Here is a 23,246-nt window from a genome sequence, read left to right on the forward strand (position 1 = left end):
TATATATATATTTTTTAAATTTCACACACACTCTTTCCCATCATACTGGTAGTTGAAATGTGCATAGTTGCAGGTATTGTGCTGCATATGAGCGTGAGCTGTTTTATTGGCCTGGGCACACTCATATTCCTGTGACTCACTAAATTTCATGTTCAAGTCTTGTTACGCTATAATATCCATTAATGGTATATGTGGGCCAAGTGTAATTCACATTTGAGATAATCTTGAATAAAATGACTACGCAGGCCAGATTTGGCCCCCGGGCCTGAGTTTGACATCCCTGGCTCAGAGAGTACACCTCCGCTCTCTGGACAGGAACACACATGCACCGCAAACTAACAAACCAACGAATACAATACACCCGGACGATCACATAACCTCCTTGGCAGGGGTAATAATAATAAAAAAAAAGCCATCATATAGTAGCCAGGCTGTGCCCTCCTAGTGACACTTTCAGCATTACAACTAGTCAGGTCAAGAGCAATGCAAGTACTTTCTGAGTTCTCGAAAATACGGGAACTCCTCCCACTTTGTGGGTAAGCAAACAACCATAAGCAAACCAAGGGAGGCGGGTCAACCATGCCGTTTGGGAAATGTTAATTGTCATGCTCTTGGTCAGACCAAGTCTTGAAGAGATTTGAACGTCGATGATAATCAGGCTAATCATGTAGCACATTTATCACAACTATACAGTTGACAAAGTGATTTAGCCTAAAGATATCACTGCTAATGCTAATACTAGTACAAAACATATATTCACACATACCGGTACACACATCTTGAATGCAATGTGCCAAGTTCCGGGTCGGGAGTCGAACCGGCAACCTTTGGGCTACAAGTCTGATACCCTAAACGCTTACCATAAACAGAGAATCCGTTAGCTATGAGAATGAGCACTGGCTGGTGGTACTGCAGTAGTTGGCTATCACAAGTGAAAGATGAATGGGTGTCTGTCAATGGAGTTTCCTACAACCATAAGTTTGATCTTGTATAATTTTTTGCCCAGAAATATTAATATTTAGTTTGAAGCTAAGAACTAATAAGAACATAATAAGCATTGTTTAGATTTTTTTTGCGCCACTAGATCATTATATACTGGGTCAGCAAGGTCAATTTATGAAGCCAAATCCATAAACATTAGCAAAAATCGTCTGCCCTGCTGGAAAAACTAGACGCCAGAAAAAACTGATAATGCAGCCTCTTATATAGCAGGCATAGTTCTCACCAGGAATATTGTATTTCCGAGATTTGTGACTGGAAATGGCAGTAGAATGTTTTTTTGCCTTTAGCCCTATGGACTTTTTCCAATCCATTCCTTTTCCACTCGGACAACTCTGTTTCCACTTGCCCGCATTCGCCAACTAGTGGAAGCTAGGTGGAACTGTGGCTACAATAGGCACCAATGGGAGATCTCTGGCATGAATGACCCTGATGCATAGGGAAAGGATATGGAGGGTGACTTATTGAGAGCGTTCCAATATGTGACCTTGCGCCCTCCACTTGTGCTTGGCCTCGTACCAGGAAGTAATACGTCGTGATGACATCACTGACCACAGCATTATATTTCAATATCTTGCACAAGCACAATTCTAATGTCATTTTCCCATTTGCAAACTGGATGGTGAATGAAGGATAGTCCCCCAAAAATTATTGTGGCTAGGCTGACAGCGAAGAAACTTAATTGTTTTCTCCACGGAGATGGGGCATCAGCAAAACGTGATGCCACAAGCACAAGTGGAGGACGCAAGGTAGCATATTGGAATGCACCCATTGTAGTAGTCAGATTTCAGGAGGGGTCAGGGACTTGCCTTCTTTTGAGATGGCAGGGTCTCTGATGGGCAGCTGCATGAATATGGGCTCTGGGGATTTCCTTGGCTTCCTCTTCTTTTGAGACAGGCACATCTCAGGCCGGCTATGGGGTCCTGTCCTTCTGCGGCCGCTACTCTTACTGCCTGAGAAAGCAATACAATGGGTTATTTCCATTATCCTACACTAGCTTCTGTCCTCCCTTGTGCTTGTCAGCAGCATCTCTCCACAATGTAGATATGTGTGTATTGGATCCCTTGCTGATTTTGTAGGTTTGTCCACTAATAAAGACATGATCAGTCTATAATTTTAATAGAAGGTGTGTTCTAACATGAATAGGCAGAATATCAAAAAGAGAATCCGGAAAATAACTATAAAGAACATATTTGAATTGGTTTGTATTTCACTGAGGGAAATAAGTATTTAATCCCCTGCCCACGATTAAGAGTACTGGTTCCACAGACTAGGCACTTCCAATCAACTTGCAATGCAAGGGGAGCAAACAAAACATCAACAATATTATTTACAGACTACTTTAAAATTAATGTAACATTCAACAGAGTGCAAAACAGCTATTTAATACCGTCCTGTGATCACTTGTGGCTTGATGCTAATGCTCCCATTTACTTCCAGTGATTATACTAAGCTATGCTATGCTCTGATACCAATAACTCTGTGTACTGAAAACACTGAGAAGAAAATAATTACACAAATTCATGAATAATGCTTGGAAAATACAGCAAATGTGTGAAAAAGGGTGGACTGTTCCTTTAAAAAATGGCACGGTTCCCTGTGATGACAGCAACCCTCGTTGACAAGCTGGCCAAGATGGCAAGATTCTGTGACGTAACACGTTAATACACGCAGGGGGTGGTCCAAGAATATGGTTAAACCAGAGAGACTGGAAAATACTCCAAGAATCTCTGGTTAAAGGAACAGACCACCCTTTTTTGATTTTCACATATTTGCAGTATTTCCCAGCATTGTTCATGAATGTGCATATCATTTTCTTCTCTGTGTTTTCAGTACTTAGATTTATTGGATCAGAATTATTAGCATAGCTTAGCATAATCACTGAAAGTAACTGGTATCTTTAGCATCAAGCCACAAGTGATCACTGGACCGAATTAAATTGCTGTTTTACACTCTGGTGAATGTTACATTCATTTTAAAGTGGTTTAGAAGTACATTTGATGGCGTTTTATTTTGTACCATAGACTTGCATTACTATGCCTAATTTGAGTATACTGTCAAACGGGGCAATGCAAACACATAGACGAAAATTATATGCACGTTCATGAATAATGCTTGGAGATACTGCAATTATGTGAACATCAAAAAAGGGTGGTCTGTTCCTTTAAGCTACGCAGTTAACCTACAGGAAACCTGCTAATATCCAGGTGACAGGTGTCATTATAAAAGGAGGACTCCTGACTCTTGTATTAGATGATTTACCAATACCTCAAGGTTAACCTGACCTGGTTTACTACTGAGCCAGGTTCTTGGAATACTCCCCTGGTCATATTTAGGGACAATATTGTCCATGGAAACCAGATTCGAATCCGTCTCGGGTCGTTTCCCAGCCCTTCCCCAATTCTTTACTCCCCAACTACTTTTCTGTCTCTCTTCATTGTCCTGCTGTAATAATAATAATAATAATAATAATAATAATAATAATAATAATAATAATAATAATAATAACAACAACAATGCTTACTTGCTGGCTCTGGTGGAGGGTAAGGCAGCCTCTGCTTTCGGCAGGAAGCGTACAGGTCAGTCAGTGTGGATGACTTGATCAGGTAAGGCAGGTGCATCTCCCATTGGCTGCCCAAGCATTCCAGAACGGCGTCTGCACAAGGACAAGAGAATAGAATATTGAATCTTTCATTGTAACAACCATTCTAGAACAGTGTCGGCACAATGGACAAGAGAATAGAATACACAATGGGTGTGAAGTAAAGACCAACATGGTCACAATGTGGACCCTCTGCATCCGTCAAGTCTGTCTCTGTGTAGCACCACGGCCTATATGCACAGGATCTTTGTGCATTGTAGCACACCTCAAAACATTTCTAGTGATGTGTCAAACCTACACTAACAGTCGCGGACAAAAGGGGCTGTGATTGTTCTCTCTCGCTCCCTCCGATTCTCTTCCTCCATTCTCCTCTCAGTCCCCTCTGCCTGTCTCAGTACCATGGGGAATAAGCTTAGAGCTTTCAGTTGCTCTGCTCCTCAGCTCTGGAATTTACTTCCCCCTGACATCCGCAATATTGACTCATCATTACCCCAGTTTAAATCCATATTAAAAACTAATCTTTTCAGTTAGCCTATTCGTTATGACTTTTAAACTCAGTTTTGTTTTTATTTTTTGTTTACAATATCTTTATGTGTCGTGTTTTATTATTGCTTCTCTCTGTGCAGTGTCCTTCAGAATTTTGAAGGGCGCTTTCAAATAAAATGTATTATTAGTATTATTATTATTAATATAATTATAATTAACAATTACCTCTCGTAGTTCAGTGGCGGCTGTTTGTGAGAACAAAATACAGGTCAATAATATTCTGTTTAATATGATGCCAAAGGTTCGTCTTCCGAGTTTTGTAAAGAACTAAAGCAGCAATGACTGACTTGACAAGCAACAAACAATGCAGAAGTTCTACACTTGCGGCACACAGTTGCTCAACTTTATGACTCCAAACCAACTCCAATCTGGGCACTTGTCTGCATTTTCTGCAAGCAAAAACGGAGTTGGTAGGCATCGTCTAAACACAATGCCAATAGTGGTAGTAGTGCTTGCAGTTTGACCAGTGAACACACACTCGTGACCCTGTGCTAGACCCTGTGCGCAGAACAAAAAATGGCAAACTTGTTGACAACAAGATTTCTGTAACAATTTATGCGAGTTGTCACAGAACTATAAACAGGGCAGGGGTGTGTGTGTGTGTGTGTGTGTGTGTGTGTGTGTGTGTGTGTGTGTGTGTGTGTGTGTGTGTGTGTGTGTGTGTGTGTGTGTGTGTGTGTGTGTGTGTGTGTGTGTGTGTGTGTGTGTGTGTGTGTGTGTGTGCGCGTGCATGCGTGTGTACGTGCAAGCTATTGGTGGAGATGGTGGTGGTGGGGGGGCGGTGGTGAACCATATCTTACCTGGTTGAGGTTGGCCCACAATCTGGCGTGACACCAAGTAGAAAGTGTCCTCAGGCTTGAGGGCAGAGGGTGACGACGGAGGGCTGGAACTTCACACACACACAGACACACAGGCACACACACACACACACGCACACACACACACACACACACACACACGCACACGCACACGCACACGCACACGCACACGCACACACACACACACACACGTGCGCGCGCGGCACGACACCCCCCAGTTAAGGCAACATAATTGGACATAAAATGTTGTGGATTTCTACAAGATTTACTGTATCTATACAACTTGTGTCCAGACATCTCCAGACATTATATGTCCACATACAAACACCCACACACATACTGTATATACTGTACGCAGACACAGACACACACGGTGTAGCAGTCAGCAGAATGGAATACAAACACACTGCATGAACACATAAACACACAATCTTATTTTTTTTAAACTGAAACATTTAACAGGCTACTGGGCCAGACCAGATACCAGTATCAATATGAGATACCAGAGGGCAAAATCCTGTTCTCATTTTTCTCATACCAACACCTTCCTTATTAATATGGCAGTAGATCTTTAATGGACATTATCACCATAATTACACTGCCCCGTGAAATAAATTGCAAGGGCCAAATCAAGAAAACTGTAATTAATTTAACAATGCTGTACGTGGGGGCGTGGAGGCTCCCTCAGTGTGATCCCAGGCCATCTTGGGCCTCACAGGGATGGGCTATTGTGTGGAGAAGGGGCCCAAATGACAAGAGCATCAGAAGCCACAGGAGGCGGTCACGAGTCCCAGACTCTCCAACACTGAAAGCACGAGGCAGGCCTGGAACACTGCCACCGCAGCAGGCACGACCAAACCACACAAACAAACGCAAACAAACTCACTCACTCACTCACACCACGTCAGTTTAATCTGTCTTGTATATAGGTCAATTTACATGCAATTAGTCTCGGGGCCTTTCTTTCTTTCTTTTTTAATGTCTCTACCCTTCTACCTTCCATCTATTTTTTTCATTATGCTTGTGTATCTCACTCATGGAGGGACTTTTTGCATGATGAAACCTTAAACATATGCTTTCATAGTATTACCTCCACCAGGGAGGTTATGTGATCGCCCGAGTTGTGAGAGAAAAATAGAGCGAGCAAGAGTGAATGAGAGAGAGAGAGAGAGAGAGAGAGAGAGAGAGAGAGAGAGAGAGAGAGAGAGAGAGAGAGAGAGAGAGAGGGAGAGAGGCAGAGAGAGAGGGAGAGCTAGAGAGTATATGTGTGTTTGTGTGTGCCTGTGTGTGTTTGTGTGTGTGCTTGTGCATGTGTGTGCGTGTGTGTACGTGGATGCGTACCAGGGTCGAGAGTGGGTGGGCATGGCCGCACTGACTGGTGACACGATCTGTGGCAGAGAGACTTCATGGCAGGGGCATCCGTCTTGACCATGCACTGGAAAGTCAGCTGTGTACACACACACACACACACACACACACACACACACACACACACACACACACACACACACACACACACACACACACACACACACACACACACACACACACACACACACAATCAAGACAATACCATGAAAAACATAGTCTGGCACCGCACCCTTTGCAGCGTGGAACCAATGGCTATGGTTCAAACTGATTATAACTCTTAACTCTATAATCCTTACAAGATAAACACAGATAGAGCTTTGTGATTGACTGCCATATTTGGTGTCCTTTTGAATTATCTACTCCTATAGTGCAATGCTAGACCAACTCACATTTTTTCTGCTGCTAGGTGAGTTCATCTAGTTTGCAAGACTAAGATAGTGAGTGATCTGCACAGATGCGGGTGAGGGAGCTAGCGTGAGCTAGCCTGATAAATTAGACCTACTAAACCTTATTGCACAGGTCTAGTAGCGGCAGAAAATATTTTTGCCCATTGAATTGGTCTAGTACTGTACTGTTGGAGGTGAAACACAAACGGATGGCAACCCATCTCAACGCAAAATAGTTAGATAACTTTTTGAGTTATTTTATGCATGTTTATTCAGATGTGGTCAGAGCCGGTTTTACCAGTAAGACTAGGCAGTTGTCTATAGGGCTCTACCAAATGTGCCTATTGTATGGGGCCCCATGTTGTCTATATTTTGCCTTGGGGCCCACAAATGGGTACAGCCGCTGCTGGATGTGGTGCACTTCCAGTCCCCTGCATGCCCCCACCCCACACACACACACACACACACACACACACACACAAGAACACATGGCTGCCAGGGAGTCTATTAATACGGGACACATTGAGGCTGTCTGCTCCCAACTGTGAAGCTGATTATCTTCAATGCTGGTGTACTGTCTGCCGGGCAGATTTGAACACAGTCCCGCTGCATTCTAAAAGATGCACTTGTCACTGGGACGACTGGCCAAGCTTACATGCCAGCCAGGCCCCCGCCGTTGGTTGGCAGTCAGTCTGATGGTTCCAGTGCGCTTTCTCTCTCTCTCTCTCTCTCTCTCTCTCGCTCTCGCTCTCTGTGAGTTTGTCTTGATACATGTGCCAGTTGTATGCCATCCGGTTGGCATGGGGTTGGCACTGCCTCAGGCCTCCACACCACACCACACTACACCCCCCCCCCTCCCCTCAAACAGCAGGGCTTAACATTGGCACCAGACCCGCCGACCGGCCAAATGTGGGTAAAACTTGCCTGTGGTGAGTAATAATTTCGGTGTCACTAGCCATATTGCAGGTAGCTTATAGGGTATATGCCATGACAGAGGGGCCTATTGTTGTTTTCCCCTAGCAAACCAATAGTTGAAGTACTGAAGTTGAAGAAAAAGCTCAGGTTCTACAGTTACTCACTACAGTATACTCACTATTTTTCAGGAAGTAATTATAAAAGGCCAGGGGTGTGTTTCTCAAAAGCATAGTTGCTAGCAGCTAGCAACTTGGGTAGTTGCCAATGGGAAATTGCATTGCAAACAACAAAGTAGCTAATGAAGTTAGCAACTATGGTTTCGAGAAATGCACCCCAGATCTTCTTGCGTCAGTCATTTATCTTCTGAGCTTAAACATACAGGTAAAGAGGAAAACAAACAAACCCAACTGTGGCTATAGTAGAAAGTCTGAATGGTTTGTGCGATTTTGAAAACAGCTAGGCACAGTGGCCAGTGAGCATATAACTTCATGTCAAGCCCTGTTCAACAAGCGTGTCCAGTCTCGGAGTGGCTTTGGACCAATGCTGTGTGTGGAGCTCCTCGTCCTCGGTTCCAGCATGCTCATGGGCAGCCGGCCGTCAGAAGAGAAACTGTGGCGATGCGATGGGCAACCTCCCTCCGTGATGCAGCAGGGAGCAGAGCCAAGTGCAAGGCCACTGCTGCTTGATGGATGTCACGGGATTAGCCAAGGCAAGAGGGGCGAAGGCACGGATAGATTACTGCACATGGCCTACTGGGCCCAAGCCCAGGGCCCCAGGCCCCAGGGCCCCAAGAGTCAAGGCCCCAAGCCTCTCTACATTTCTTTTTTTCTTTTTTGGGGTCTTCAACATCTGGCCTGAAACCCTGAATCTTTTCATAGACTAGCAAGACCCATGGAGGGGGGTCTTACTTGTTGTCTGGCCAAGAGGCCTATGGAGTCATAATCCGTCCCTGTCCCACCACATCATCAAAGGAGAAAAAATGATAATAATAAAAGACAAAAGATGGCCTAAGTTTTTTTTTAAAAAGTGGATGGCTTGACGGTGGAAACTCTGGCATAATGTTTTTGTCTTGCACATGCTTGTGAGGCTTGCAAGGTGAATGCAGTGTTTGCCAGATGGAAAAGGCTGAATTATCGCACCAAAACCTCAAAATTATTTTTTGGGGGCTTTTGGGGTTTTTGGGGGGCTTTTTGGGTGGAAATTAGGCTATCGTAAAAAGACCCAAATTGTTTTAAGGCATCTAAATGAACTGAACGACAACGTACTGAATTATCGTACATCATGTTCTTCTGATCGTACAGAGGACAAAATGGACAAAATGATGGTACAAATACGATAATTATCATACATCTGGCAACACTGGGTGGATGTTTCACTTAATTTAAAGACCCAAGTGGTTTATAAATGTTGTGAAATAAATGATGGAAGTCCGCAACACTGTTAATGCTCCCAGTGATTTATTTGCACGACGTTTCGGACCTTCGTCCTTTCTCATGTGCAACTTGAGAAAGGACGAAGGTCCGAAACGTCGTGCAAATAAATCACTGGGAGCATTAACAGTGTTGCGGACTTCCATCATTTATTTCAGTTACTCTATTTTGTCCAGCACCTGTACCACTGATGTGCGCGCATTCTCCACCTTTATAAATGTTGTGGCCATGACGGATTGATGTACAAATGCCCCTTGCAATTGTTTTCATTATAGGTTGCACATTACCATTTGACCCCTCGATGACAGACACAAAGCCAAGGCATATTAAATCAACTTTTGCATGTGTAGAATATTACTGCACTTACTGCACTGGGCATTACTGCACTTACTATATTATCTGTATATTATCTGGGAACAAAACAGTAATTAAGTCATGTAGACACTGCAGTGAGGTATTTTGAATGACAGCCATTTGCTTTAGGCTATGTTGGCTGGTTGGATCATAGGCCTACTGCCTGGATCAAAGGCTGCCCTAGCGAAGTGATGATGCCTAGAAAGATGGTATTCAGAGTACATTTCAATGAAATATAAATTCTAAAATTCACTCATGTTGGATTTCAAGTAAGCTAGGCCTAAGTGAGTGTTCCCAAAATAGGCCTACACTCATTTTGACTTCCATGCATGAAATGCCCCAATGATGACCTCAACGGCCTCGACACTAATGTTGTCACCACTACTCACCCGTTCTTATACTCCGGAGGGTACCGTTCATTCCCACACGCGCCGACCGCTGCACCTGTGCTTGACCGAGCAAGTCGCTGGCCTCGGCCGCCACACTGCAGGCATGCGATAGCTGGAAGCGGTTCGTATGCCCCACCTGCTTGCGCTTACGGGCACAAGGGGAGACCGGGGGCAGCTGCATTGGCACACACACACACACACACACACACACACACACACACACACACACACACACACACACACACACACACACACACACACACACACACACACACACACACACACACACACACACACACACACACACACACACACACACGTTATTGTTAACAGTCCTAGCCTATTAAACTTAAAATGAGCGCAATAAGCTTGCCTTACTTTGCATCCAGTCATCACACAATCAGGCAAGCGTTTGGTTGACAGAGCCAACGGCGACCTGAAAACGAAACAGGGAGATAAGTCTAGAAAGAACTCAATTATTCATGAACACATTGGTGTCAAGGATACGCACACTCCCGTTGAAGCAAGCCATTCTCCATATTTGCGCGAAGACATAACGTGTCTTTTAGATCAGGGTCGCCCCTAATCATTCATCATTTAGGTTAGAACTTGCGACCCAATCAACCTGGATGAAATTTGTGTCACGGAATGTTGGGGTTTTTCGAACCTTTGGTTTTGTTGCGCAAACAGAATTCTGTGGAACTCGTTTGATGACCGGTCACCGGAATTAAAATCGTTTTTCAAATGATCAAACAAAAATGTAGGCCTATTTCTATAGCACAATATCACAACTAGGCCTACAGTCAAAGTGATGCGAAACAAACAAGCGCATCACATTCATTCTCATACAACAGCTCTGGCAACAGGCTGGCAGCGGTGTGCGCGCCCCCGCGCTCTCTCTCTCTCTCTGTTTCTCTCTCTCTCTCTCTCTGTTTCTCTCTCTCACACACACTGCACACACACACACAGTTCCAGTCTGAAGCGTTTACACTTCACCCCTGAAATAAAAAAAAGGCTTTTGCAGACATAGCCTACTACATCTTTCATTTCAAACATCCGTGAGTGAGTGACACATCAGACCACTTACGGTTGGAAAGGAATATTGCAGTTTAGCCTACAGTTCAGGTCGCGCTGAGATATCGTATTTTATCATATAAACCAACTGACTGATATTTATACCTATAAAAACTTTTTAATAGTAGATGAGTGGGCTGAGTACTGGTTGCACGTGATTCACAGTAAAACAATAACATTTCTCACATGAACCAGAGTAGGCCTAGGCTAGGCTATAATAATAAAGCGGACACCTCCCCCTACCGTAGGCCTACTTGAGCCCCTCAAAAATCCAATTCAGAATTCACCAATTATTATACGTGTAAGTGGTCATGTGGGAGGATGTTTAAGTTTCACATGTGAACATTAAGAATTTCAATTGGCCGTACCGACTCGCTGTGGTTGTGACGCGCCGGCTGGTTTGGAAAGAGTGAGGGAGGGGTAGAGATCTACTTGTCTATGGGGAAACCGAATGGAGGCCATCTAGTGCTACATTATACAAGAAACAATTGAGTACGTAGCAGCGCGAAAATATTAAGAACTCCAACACTCCAGATTGACCTTTATACTGGGCGAGGTTCTACGGCTCAAACTTCAGAGTTAGATTGACCTTCACTCCCTCTGCTGAAAACGTTAGTTCATCCTTGTTTATATTGTGAAAGCAAGAGTTGGAACAGGGAGGCCCCGACTTGCAGTAGGGGGAGAAGCAAGCGGGCGGCTGCTTCGGTCTCCAAGTGGGAGTTAAACGGTTCGGCCTAGTCGTGCACCAAGTAAGTCCACTTGTTCGGTATTTATAGCTAAATATAATGAATGGTTGATCATGCGTGATGCTAGATAGGTGTACTCCTTGATATTTGGATTGGATTTTCTAGCCATTATTTCATAAAATAATTATGCATGCCGTTGCTTCTGTTGTTTGAATCTTGGATGTTTGTCACCAAGCTAGGTTAGCTAGAGCCACTTCACTTCTTCGACAATGCAGTCGTTAGCCCAGACACGTAGCTAATCGTGTCCCTTTTCGCTTTTTATATTGTGGGTGTAGAAGCTAGAGAGTGTTTCCGATTGGGTAGTCTTTAATTGCCGTGGTATTGTTAAGGTTATTACTCCTTAGTCGAAATTATACGGCCAGATTCTGCTCCTGTCACTTAACGTTAGCCTAGCAGTGGCTCATTTGTGAGATAAGCTGACTGTTGAAATCAGTGGTACCAAAACAACCGAGCACCTCTGTAACTGAACTACTGGGATGTTGTTGATGGTATTGTGTCTATTTGTTTGTTTGTGTTTTCTTGGTTTGTATGATCTGCCGTGTTTGCTGACTCCTTCGCAGTGATGTAGACCATCCTAAAATGACGAGCTAAAAGGATAAGGTCTCGAATGTTTGCTAGTTAGCTGGCTAGTTGTTACATAGATGGCTAATTTTGCATTACCCTCCAAGTTCATATTGATGGGGGTGCGTCTGCAACGTAGCTATGTTGTTATTTGTGAAGCTCAACAAATCACCATTTGTTAATATTAGAACCGTGTAGCATATTGTGGACTGCACTAATCGAAATGTACACATTCAGAACTTGGCCAAAACGCCCCTGTGTTCAACACAGCCTTCGAGTTCCTCGAAAGTGATTGTTTTGACGTTTCAGCCTCCATCACCGCAATGCTTGTGCCGCTGAATGCAGTGACCAGTGAGGCAGCCTCTTACTAGTAGTCTGGTTGACTTTTTTTGCAGCCATGATTCAGTTTGCGGTTTGCCATGAAAGTAAGCTCACACTACAGGCATTTAAATGGCCTAAATGGCTTTTTGTAACTACTTTGATGATAGTTTGTAGTGGGTGCAGGGTATGTTTTGGGAATTAATGATGTCATGTGTTTCTGTTTGTTTGAATTCTTAAGATCACGCCATACACTGACAGCACTTGGTAAGCAGTAAACACCTCAGTAACAGGTGCAGATAACTTAATGCATTGTGTGTATTACAGTTTTCTGGATTGTTTACACACAATTTCTGGTACTTGATTGTTTACACACAATTTCTGGTACTAAGTCCTGTTTATTATTATTATTGCTTCTCTTGTGCAGGGCAGTAAAAATAGAAAATGGATCTCCTCCTAGGCCTTTCGAGATAGAGACACCATTCAAACACTAAAACGAGATGAAAGATCACTAAATGAAATGGAGATCATTTGTAGTCAGGGCTTTTTCTGAAAGGGGAAATAGGGGCGCTCCACCCTCATACCTCCGTGGGTGCACCCTCATGCTTTTATTTTTATATATATATATTTGAGCGCCCCTAGTAAATTTCTCATTCACGGGGGGGGGAACACCCCCTTCACCCCCCGTAACCTGCCATGATGCTCCCTCATGCCAAAAAATCCTAGAAAAAGCCCTGGTAGTGATATAGCGTGTCCGTGTCTCTTGTCGTTTTTCCATTTTTGGCGATTTTGTGCAAGTTTGGGTCTCCATTGAAAACAATGGTAGAACCTTCATGAACCAAGGTTCCGCCACTCTACAGATCAGAGTGTAGGAGGCTTTTTCGGTCATAAAACATCAACACTTTCACCTAGAAGTTTTGTTGACTCGTTGTTAGCCAGCTCTATGGGATGTCTCCAAATTGTGAAAGTTTCATGTCCCAACTCCCATTACTTTTTAAATGGCAGGTGTGTAAAAACGGCAGGGCTGGCCCCATTGCTTTTCCCATTGACTCTTGAAGTGCCTTTCTGAAGAGGTCAGCACATCTTCCACAAGAGGTCCATTTGTGACTGAACCGTTTAACCTATAAGCTTAAACTTCATTCAAAGACTGTTAGAAAGATCACACATATGACTCAAATCTGTATCCAGGACATGTGCCAATTCTCTCTGTCTTATGTCATTTAGTAAGTTATATCCCCAAAACGCGGAGCTACAACACTTTCAAGATGGCTGAATCCAAGATGGCTGAATTGTTAGGCCCATAATTTCTGACATTTCTTTTAGCTTTGTTTTCTCAACAGTGCTTTGTTTTCAAATTAGGGATAGAGATATCAAAAATAAAACTGCTAATTTCTGCCCCAAAAGGCAAGCCCGCTTTCAGCATTTTCTGTGAGAATGCAATCTAGTTTTGTTTGTTTTTGTTTTGTTTTTTACCTGTAGTAGTGTGCAGTGAGTGAAGGTTAAAATGGACCAGGGTTGTCAGGGGCTTAGCAGCAAAACACTGGACATGCTGCACTATGCATCAACAACATATTCATATATCTTGCAAAGAATATGAAACAAATGACTAGACTTTTGTTTTGAGAACAGACCTTAGTAAGTTACACTTAACATGTCTAGTTTTCGGAACGCCCAGTATGATAAGATTGTCATAATATTGTTCTGACGAGTGATCATGTGCACTTGGCCTTCTTTTGTCTGAATTTGTAGGATGTTTTGTGGCTATTTAGTGGAACAATTTCTGGAACAAATACTGTAACATTTTCGGATTCTCATTATATTATTCTGATTATTTGGCAAAAAAACAGCCGCCACAATGTGCTCCAGATTCTAATCATCACCTACTTCACAACGATTTGAAGTTTGTTGCATGTTTTATTATGATGCCCTGCATTAGTGTCATATTGATGGCCGTCTGCCTAGTCATGATTTGCACTTCACCTTCTTTTTTTGGCAGAGAATATGAAACAACAGCCGCCGCAATGACCTCCAGATTCTACAAAACCTACAGCCGAAAGGGAGGCAGCGGCGATGGCTCCAAATTCGACGAGGTTTTCTCCAACAAGAAGACCATGAGCAAGACCAAGTGGGGGGAGACCACTTACCGTGCTACCAAGGTAACAATAATCAATAAGTCATGTACTGGTCATTAATACATTGATTGCTGAAGACGTACGTACTAGTCTGTTTCATTTTCCATGCGCTGAATGTTGTTTTTTGTCCACCATTTTGCACGTCTTTGACCCCTTACCATACTGTATCCTTCGAACCGAGTCACATAGAAACAAAACATCTGCACCCTCGGAAAACTTTGAGTTTTTCAAACTAGCCGTAGAATGCGTGTGAGGAGACCACCTAGTCCCACACTATTAAGGTGCTCACCATAATCAAGAAATCAATTCATCCTCTAACTTTTTAGAGGTCAAATAACTTTTTAGGACACAATAGTTTCTTTTTACATGATTGGTTTTCCTCGCTTCTCTTTCTCTACCAAAGACACTGAATGTGAAGTGTTCTATTGCTCTCCACTGACCTTGTTTGAACGAACATGCCAAATGGGCTACTGACTAGTAAATGGTCTTGTGTCACCACATTACATTATTCTTGTGTTATCAAGTGTATTTTTTTGTCCGATTGGTTTTAGTTTTTTGTGTTGAAAATGTCCAAATTGTCAAATTTATTGCAATAATGTCTTGGTTGTTATTGTTCTAGGCCTACTCGAAACGGCCTGGTGTTCTGTCTGGTGTTGGCGGTGGTGGCTGTGGTACTGCCCCGGAGCCCTCCAAGCGCTCGCGCCTGGCAGAAGACGCAGACAACAACTCTACCGACGACCCCTTTGGGTTCGACAGCGACGAAGAGTCCCAAAAGCCCAAACCTGTGTCATCACGGAGCTCTCCGGGGCGGGCTACGGAGAGGCCTCCCTCTCATGTCGGCCTCACGTTGGAGCCAAACAGTCGAGTGAGCGAGCCGGCCAGCGTTGAGGCGGTGGCTCCAAGTCGGTCCACGTTAGTACTGGGCGGCAGCAACCGGAGTTCATACAACAACAACAGCAGCAGCAGCAGCAGCAGCAGCAGAAGCAGAGTGCCAGAAGTCGACCCCACCCGCCTCTTCAGTAACAGCAGCTCACTGGGTAAGAGACAAGCTCCAGAGTCAAGCTTTAAAGGTTGGAATAGGCAATGTGCATATCTCACGCATGAATTTGTTGCCATGCGTATTTAATGTCATGTGCACGGTAGCTCACTCAAACAGGTACACATAGAACCGTGGAATTAAGAGTTGGGCTAGTCCCATTCACTCCTCTGTTCCATTTTTACACAAAGATGTCGGCTTATGGAGCCTTTGACACACAGATCTCCATTGACATAGTTCCAGGAAGTCAGCGTATTTTAAGTCTCGTGCGCAGTAGCTCACTTCAACGCAAGGTACGCAACACATTCTGAAGGTGCAGCATGAACATAGTCGCTATGTGCGATCTTTTGCACTATCGTGACCTCAATGTCACTGACCCTGACCAGAAGAGTCAAACAATGGGAGAAGTTTTTGACGATTCTCATTGGCTGTCTGGCCCCCTACCAGTATCTGGAATCTGTGGCAGGGCTTTTCACTTTTACTTTTACTTTTTGTACCACTGTTTCACCTATTTAACTAGCTATGTTTGACCAAATGACTTATTATCAGATCAAGAAAATCTTTCTTGTATTGCTTGTATCAATTAAGATTGACATGACTGACTTGGTGTTTTTACTTGAAAATAGACGTAAAAATAAGCTTGTTGAAACGTGTGGGGCCCTCAGTTTTGCTGTGTTGACGTCACTGTTTGGCATTTTTTAAATATATTCTAAACAATTGTTTTTATTTTTTTATATTTTCATTTTCTTTGTTAAGCACATAATTATACATGTGTTCATGCACAGTTTTGATGCCCTACCTGAAAATGTACTATGTTCTGTAATAGCCACAAAAATAAACAGAATTAATTAAATGAGAAGGTGAGTCCAAACTTTTGGCCTGTACTGTACATAATATTGATTGATTGATTGATTGATTGATTGATATATAGACTCCTGTATCAAGATTCAAGCTGTAATGTAAAGGCAGCCGACCAGCCAGCCGTGATTCACATTTGGACTCATGCAGCATTTGACACTTTTTTTTCTGACGTGGGGTTGTATTGTCTTGTGTTGCTCTCAGGTCAGAGGGCGAGTGCGACCCCTGCATGGCTTAGCGACTCTCTGGACCGCCACAGGAACTGGTACAAGAACGCCTCCGAGAGTGACCACAGGCCGCACACCCAGACCACCACGCTGCGCACAGAGACTTCGCCGGGTAAGGCTGCGCCATTAAAGTAGTGTTTCTCAACGGGGGCGCTACAGCCCCCCAAGGGGCGTTGGGGAGCCCCAGGTGGCAGTTAAGAAGGATACAGCTGACTGGGGGCGGGGCTTAGTTCCCATTGGGGAGCATTAGTCTATTTTTTTTTTCAATACTATGGGGGCGTTGGCAGGCTTATGATGAGGTCAATGGGGGCGTTGTAAGGCTTATGATGAGGCCAAGGGGGCGTTGAGAACGACAGCATTAAAGGAACAGTCCACCTCATCTCAGGCAATTGCTTATAGGTATTTTAGCCATGGTAAAATATGAGAATACATAGGATTTTTGTCTATACTTTTGTTTAACAATATAGCCATATTAAGCGTAGCAATGGAAGTCTATGGAACCAAACAAAACATCAAATGTACTTAAAAACCTCTTTAAAATTAATTAAACTGACCAATTACTTTAAACACTGACCAAAATAACCACCCAACCCATTTTTTTTTTTAAAATCCCCTTCCATCATCCATCGAGCAGCCCTAACGCCAGGTGCGCCACGTCAAGATGCCTGGGACCTGCTGGTGGGACTGCACTCCAGCACCTCAACCCCCTCCACCCCTGCGCCCCCAGAACCCCCTGCTCCCCTCGAGCCCTTCTCCTGGGCTCTAGCCGGCAGAGTGAACACCGTTGTTACCACGACAGCAACAGCAACGCCATTGGAGCAACGGGAGAAGAACATTGACATGGGACGAGAGTGGAGCCGAGAACCACGGGAGAGGAAAGTGGATACTACTCGGGAGTTGAACCCAGAACCTCGGAAGAGGAATCTAGAACCTCGGGAGAGGAACCTGGAACCTTGGGAGACAAACCTCCGGTCTCCCGACCGGAGCCGAGAGTCTCGGGAAAGGAACCTGGAACCTTGGGAACGGAACCTGGAACCCCAACTACTACAGCAGCCACAACAGCAGCAGCAACAGCTCTGTCACTACACAGAGGCATCAAAGAACCCCCTGCAGCAGCAGCAGCAGCAGCAGCAGCAGCCCACCGTAATAGACTTGGAGGAGATGGAGTTTGAGGAGCAAACGCACTCACAGATGCAGCGCTGCAGCAGCAGCAGCAGCAGCGGCAACTACCGGACATACCGGCGGCCCAACAGCACCAAAGGCAAGGCCTCATCATTGGGTATGGACTCTCTGGTGGTCAGCACCAATGTCTGGTCGTCGGGTGGTGGTGGTGTCACCACAGGGTCACCAGAGGTGCAGGCAGAGGCCCACCAGATGGTCCTCCTTGGGGGACGTGATGGTGGGGGTGGGGCTGGGGGTGGTGGAGGGCGCCAACGGGACTTTACAGTGCTGCACCCGTCTTCATTTTCGGTGAACAACGTCACCATTCGGGACCAAATCGACCTGGACATGGACCGTGGCCTAACTTCCCGAGGAGGAGGAGGCGGAGGCGGGGTCGGTGGTTCCACAGCAACGTTGGTCACCTCGACGTTTGATCCGGGCGAGTCCGGCCGCCTCAGGAGGGGTAGTGAGGCAACAACCACCAAACCTTCAAGGTAGGGTTTATCATTTAGTCATTTGAGTTTACAGAAACATTCAAAAATTAAGTTGAATGTTAAATGGGCATGACTCAGCTAAGCTGGTTATCAGTTAATTCCTGTTTTACCACATATGTAAAACAGTAAGTGTAGGAATTAGGCATCAGCGCCAAACATATCAGGTGAAGTGAAAGTGAAAGCCCATTGGGAAACTCCAACTCCCATTGTCATTGTGACACAGCACTCCACAGCACACAAGTGAACACTGCACACTGCACACAACGAAATTGCATTTATGCCTCACCCGTGCAAGGGGGCAGCCCTCAGTGGCGCCCCATGGGGAGCAGTGCGGTGGGACGGTACCATGCTCAGGGTACCTCAGTCATGGAGGAGGATGGGGGAGAGCACTGGTTGATTACTCCCCCCACCAACCTGGCGGGTCGGGAGTCGAACCGGCAACCTCTGGGATGCAAGTCTGACGCCCTAACCGCTCACCCATGACTGCCCACCAGGTGTGGTATACGCACATGCTTATATGTCAGGCATGTACAAAATGCGGCCCGTGGGCCCTTTGCGGCCCGCGGTCCACTTTTCAGTTAGCCTGATTATCCAGGGTGCCCGCGGGGTAGTAAAAAGTAGTAAAAGGTAGTAAATGAAAAAGTCCAAAATAATGACCAGTAAAAGGTAGTAAGCCACATCTCAACTGGTAGTAATTTTCCCTGACTCCCTACAACATGGTCTTATTTGTTTTCTAATTTGTTGGATTCCTGTAGCCCGTGATCTCAAATCTCGGCAAATTGATTTTTATGCAGCGGCAAGGACGGACGCTGGTTGAACTGATTTAGCTTTGTGCTAATACTAGAATTCTACCGCTAGTTGTTAACTAGCAGCTGACTGACAGGCGTCAGACATCAGCAGCGCCACAGAAGCTGCCTGCTAGGCACTACGTTCTACAAGACTCGAAAAATCTGGTTGGATGTGAAACAGTGAAAGGTCTGCTAAACATAATTTCATGAATTCCATGATGACTGTGATGTTAGCTGTTGTTCATACAATACTAATGAAGTTAGAAGCGGTGGAAATTGGTGCGTAACATGGTGCGTAATATTGGTGGTAAATGTAACAAATCGGTCGAGTAAAAGAATGCGAGGCTGAATGTTTTTTCACCGGTGCATCCAGCCAAAAACAAAATGAATTGACAATGCTAAACGCCATTTTAATGGCCATTAGTCATTCTGCAGTAGTGCTAGTAGGTATTAGCCCATCAAAAAATAAAGTTTTTGGAACTGCGGCCATTCCTTCAACTCCGCTGCTCTGGCTTTCTACCCCTTGCACCTTGCGCTGATAGGCAGCCCGACTTTTCAAAATAACATGTTCGACTACCGGAGTTCATAATGTGCTAACGACTAGCGAGGTGGTGCTCAACCAAATCAGGGAGTTTTGAAACGGACGAGAGGGTAAGGAGGGAAACGAAATGCAAACAGCAGCGGCCACTGATAGAATTCACGCGGAAGGTTCAAGCTCAAAGAATGGGCCGTTTCAGTCACTGTCAAGAGTTGACACGCGAAGTCTCCCGGAAAATCGCAGATGTTTTTGATAGCGACGTACTATCTGTCGACAAGGCATCCTTCATGCACCGAGACAGAGAGAGAGTGTGACGAGAGAGAGACGCAGACGCTTCTGTTCGAAGCGCTTGCTAAGATGCCACAATCATCATTCGGAGCGATCCAGAATGGGGAAGGGCAAATCCAAGTTCACCTCGGTTTCCACCTAAACAAACAAAAATCAACTTATCTATTGATCTAGCTACCATATGAGTGTTTTTTTAATGTGAAATTGTAGTCCCTCAAAAAATAATGAATTTTAAGTTATTTTAATTTTGATTTCAGTTTGACATCCCTGGCTTAGGCGTTCAGCAGGCGTTTTTTGCAGGTGCCTTAGGCTTAAGGGGTAGTCAAGGCTGGTTATGGATTCTGTGTTCCCTATCCAAATCACGAAAACTTTGCCATAACTATAATGACTTAGCCTGGGAGTACCCATGCTGCCTTGCACATTCTTTTCGAATTGCTGGACAAATAATGACTGCCATTTTGTCATATCCTGTGTAGTATTTTCTCTGATTCTGCTGAAGACACACACACAGACTCTCACACACAGGTGTTGGGGGGCATTTGGGTGCACCTAGATTTTGTGCTGGTGCACCTGAAAACATTTTTTAGACGCACCAGTGCAACCAGCGCAAAAAGTTAGCAAAGCCCTGGTGGACATTGACTGCAGGAATCCACTTCAAGGTGCACTGCTGGTTCTTTCTCTCCTCCTACTCTCTGAGAAGAGCGAGTTCTTCTGTTAAAAGTGCACTGCACTATTAGTTAACCATTATAAATGGCGAATTGTTGAGAAATTTTTGAAACATACCTGCAATAACTTGTACTAACACATACACTCAATGATAAACTTGTTAAATTATAAAAACATTATTAATTTGTGTTATTAATAGGATTTGGAAAGCTATTTCATTTCTGTAGTCAGTTTAAGATCGATGTTGTAATGGTAGTAAAAAAAAAAAAATGGAGGTAGTAAAAAGGTAGTAAAAGGTAGTAAATTCAACCTAGGAATATCTGTATGCACCCTGATTATCATAGACTTTCAAATTCCCTGCTTCTTTTCGAGACTTGGTCTGACAGAGCATAACAATTAACATTTCCCAAACAGCATTTCTCAAATGGCCTCCCTTGGTTTGCTAATGATTGTTTGCTTCCCAACAAAGTGCGAGGAGTTCCTGTATTTGCGGTAACTCAAAAAGTACTTGCATTGACTCTTGACCTGACTGGTAGCAACGCTGAAGCTGTTGCGCCGCTAGGAGGGCACGGCCTGCCTACTTTTCAGTGTCTGCGCAGCACATTCTGAAAATTGAGCACAACTCTGTGTGCTGAGCAAAGTTCCGACATGTCATCTGTGCAAAACTTCCGACAATATGGGCTCTCATTTTGAGACTCACTATTAGGGGTGGGCAATATATCGAGATTTAAGATATATCGAGAAGGAGAAACATATCGAAGTAGATTTTGGCATATCAAATTTATCGAGATAAGTGATAAACTTTTAAAATTCTAAGATTGCCAGAAGCAAATTTTATTCCTCTGCGCTGCTCTTGCACCAGAGTGCGCTTCTGCCTTCCGTCTGTGGCTCGGTTTACCATAGCACTAATAGAAAAACCAGAAGAGAGTGCTCCGATTCCACTATGCCGTTATTTTCATTTGTCAAATTTCTGACTGCACAGCCGCAGCCCATAAAAGTTTGTCTCGAAGCATATATATAAATGCCAGTGTGTAGTTTTTTGCCTTTTTAGGGGGAACTGAAAATACATCAAGGTATTTTTTTCTCCATATCGCCCAGCCCTAGTTGCTATATCGATAAAATTTTGGTTTATATGTCTGTATTTGGCCTTTACTTAAAAAAGAAGCTCGGACACCCCAGTTATACTGTATGTGGTATATAATGTCAATATGTACACTTTGAACTTGGTCTTTTTGTGATTGTTGCAGCCCAAAATGAGTGATGTTGCATGGGTTTTCAGGAAGAACAAAAGGCTCTTACCCACAGGCCCGGCTTCTCGCAACAGTTGGGGTAGTAAATGTTGATGTTCACATAGCTGGGGGTATATGAACCGGTTACACAGGTGGGGTGTCCTCCACCTTCAGTGTTTCCCATACATTGAGGAAACTGTGGCGCACCGCCATAATTTAAATTTGGCCGTTTTTTTTGTTTTTTTTAACCTTTTTAACTTATTTTTTTTTTTGGTCGATTTCCGTAAAAAAAAAAAAAAAAGATTTCCTTCGCATTTTCCTCCTGGAGTAAATGCATCCTATAGAGAAAACCATGAGTGCTTGAAAGACGGACGGATCAGAAGCCTAGTCAAGTTGTTGGGTTGGGTTGTAGGGTTGGGTTTGGGAGCAAAAAAAAATCTTCAGAGAAGGGACCGTTGGGATGAGTTTACTGACTCTCCCCAGGCTTTGTTTTACAGTTGTAAGCTTATGATAATGAGTAAGCCGACAGGCGGCCTTCATTGACACAGCAGAGGAGACATCGGGCTAAATTTAGAAATAAATGTGTAATGAATGTGAATATAGACATAAATGTGTAATATGTTGTTCAGCCCTTCTACTGGGAGGAATTTTGAAAAACTGGCCCCTCATGCCCCCCCCTGGGGTCGCTACTGTGGGAACAGAACAGGGAGGGAACATCCGATTCAGCTGATTAAACGTGTATAAAATTTGCTCTGTGTAAATCTAAGTAAGCTAACCTGGCTCTTGCCAGATCTGTTAAGTTGCCACCGCTCCATGAGCGCCACTCGAGCAACGTTGGATTCATTTTCACAAGGCTTGGCTCTGTTGATGCCATCTTTCCTTGTGGCCAATAAGTTCCTTCAGAACCGTTCTCTGCTCATCTTTTAACAAATCAATATATAGTGCTGTGCGAAAGTATTTGCCCCCTCACTGACTTGTTTGCATATTTGTCACACTTAACCTTTTCAGATTACCAAACTTAAACCGTAAACAGGGATAACCTGAGTATAACATAAAATATATATTTTTTTCAATTAAGCCTATTATTACATTTATTAAAGTGATACTGTACCATTTTTGGAAATAAGCTCATATTTACACTTGCCTTAAAGGGACACTGTGCAGGAAATGGTCAAAAAAGGTACTGCAACTATGCTGCTCATTGAAACTGGGCTGCCTATTGCCAAATTTCATCTTTACATGAAAGTTTACTAAGTAATTACCAATTTTTATCTAGTATGGTCCAAGTTGCAACTAAAAATTGCTATTTTTGGAAATTCA

The 23,246-nt window shown here is 44.0% G+C and overlaps 2 protein-coding genes across 5 annotated transcripts in view; one reads left to right on the top strand and one right to left on the bottom strand.

Moving 5' to 3' along the window:
- Window positions 1–1,779: 1,779 nt before the first annotated feature.
- LOC134443243 (uncharacterized) lies at window positions 1,780–10,435 on the bottom strand. The gene is made up of 7 exons (XM_063193123.1): window positions 10,322–10,435; window positions 10,189–10,246; window positions 9,811–9,985; window positions 6,307–6,412; window positions 4,948–5,036; window positions 3,524–3,655; window positions 1,780–1,952 (listed from the first exon to the last, which is right to left on the bottom strand). The coding sequence occupies exons 1-7, from the start codon at window positions 10,363–10,365 to the stop codon at window positions 1,780–1,782; spliced, it is 777 nt and encodes a 258-aa protein (XP_063049193.1). The 5' UTR covers window positions 10,366–10,435.
- Window positions 10,436–11,299: 864 nt separating this feature from the next.
- LOC134465502 (wings apart-like protein homolog) overlaps window positions 11,300–23,246 on the top strand; it is a 48,693-nt gene continuing 36,746 nt past the window's right edge. For 2 of the 4 annotated variants that reach the window (XM_063219191.1, XM_063219216.1), the window contains exons 1-5: window positions 11,300–11,633; window positions 14,506–14,665; window positions 15,261–15,678; window positions 16,740–16,874; window positions 17,397–18,417. In XM_063219191.1, the coding sequence (XP_063075261.1) occupies window positions 14,531–14,665; window positions 15,261–15,678; window positions 16,740–16,874; window positions 17,397–18,417 (1,709 nt within the window). In that variant the 5' untranslated portion in view covers window positions 11,300–11,633; window positions 14,506–14,530. The remainder of the gene's footprint in view (window positions 11,634–14,505; window positions 14,666–15,260; window positions 15,679–16,739; window positions 16,875–17,396; window positions 18,418–23,246) is intronic. The other 2 variants (XM_063219200.1, XM_063219208.1) reach the window with 2 other exon arrangements.

Source organism: Engraulis encrasicolus, chromosome 2 (genome assembly GCF_034702125.1).
Source record: "Engraulis encrasicolus isolate BLACKSEA-1 chromosome 2, IST_EnEncr_1.0, whole genome shotgun sequence".
Classification (NCBI taxonomy): domain Eukaryota; kingdom Metazoa; phylum Chordata; class Actinopteri; order Clupeiformes; family Engraulidae; genus Engraulis; species Engraulis encrasicolus.

What these genes read in the sequence shown, in the direction of transcription:
- LOC134443243 (XM_063193123.1), bottom strand. Translation starts at nt 10,365, where the DNA reads ATGTCTTCGCGCAAATATGGAGAATGGCTTGCTTCAACGGGAGT. An exon ending in CCTCCGGAGTATAAGAACGG is followed by an intron (nt 6,413 to 9,810) that starts GTGAGTAGTGGT and finishes GTGTGTACACAG; the next exon opens with CTGACTTTCCAGTGCATGGT. An exon ending in TGTGGGCCAACCTCAACCAG is followed by an intron (nt 3,656 to 4,947) that starts GTAAGATATGGT and finishes GTCCTTGTGCAG; the next exon opens with ACGCCGTTCTGGAATGCTTG.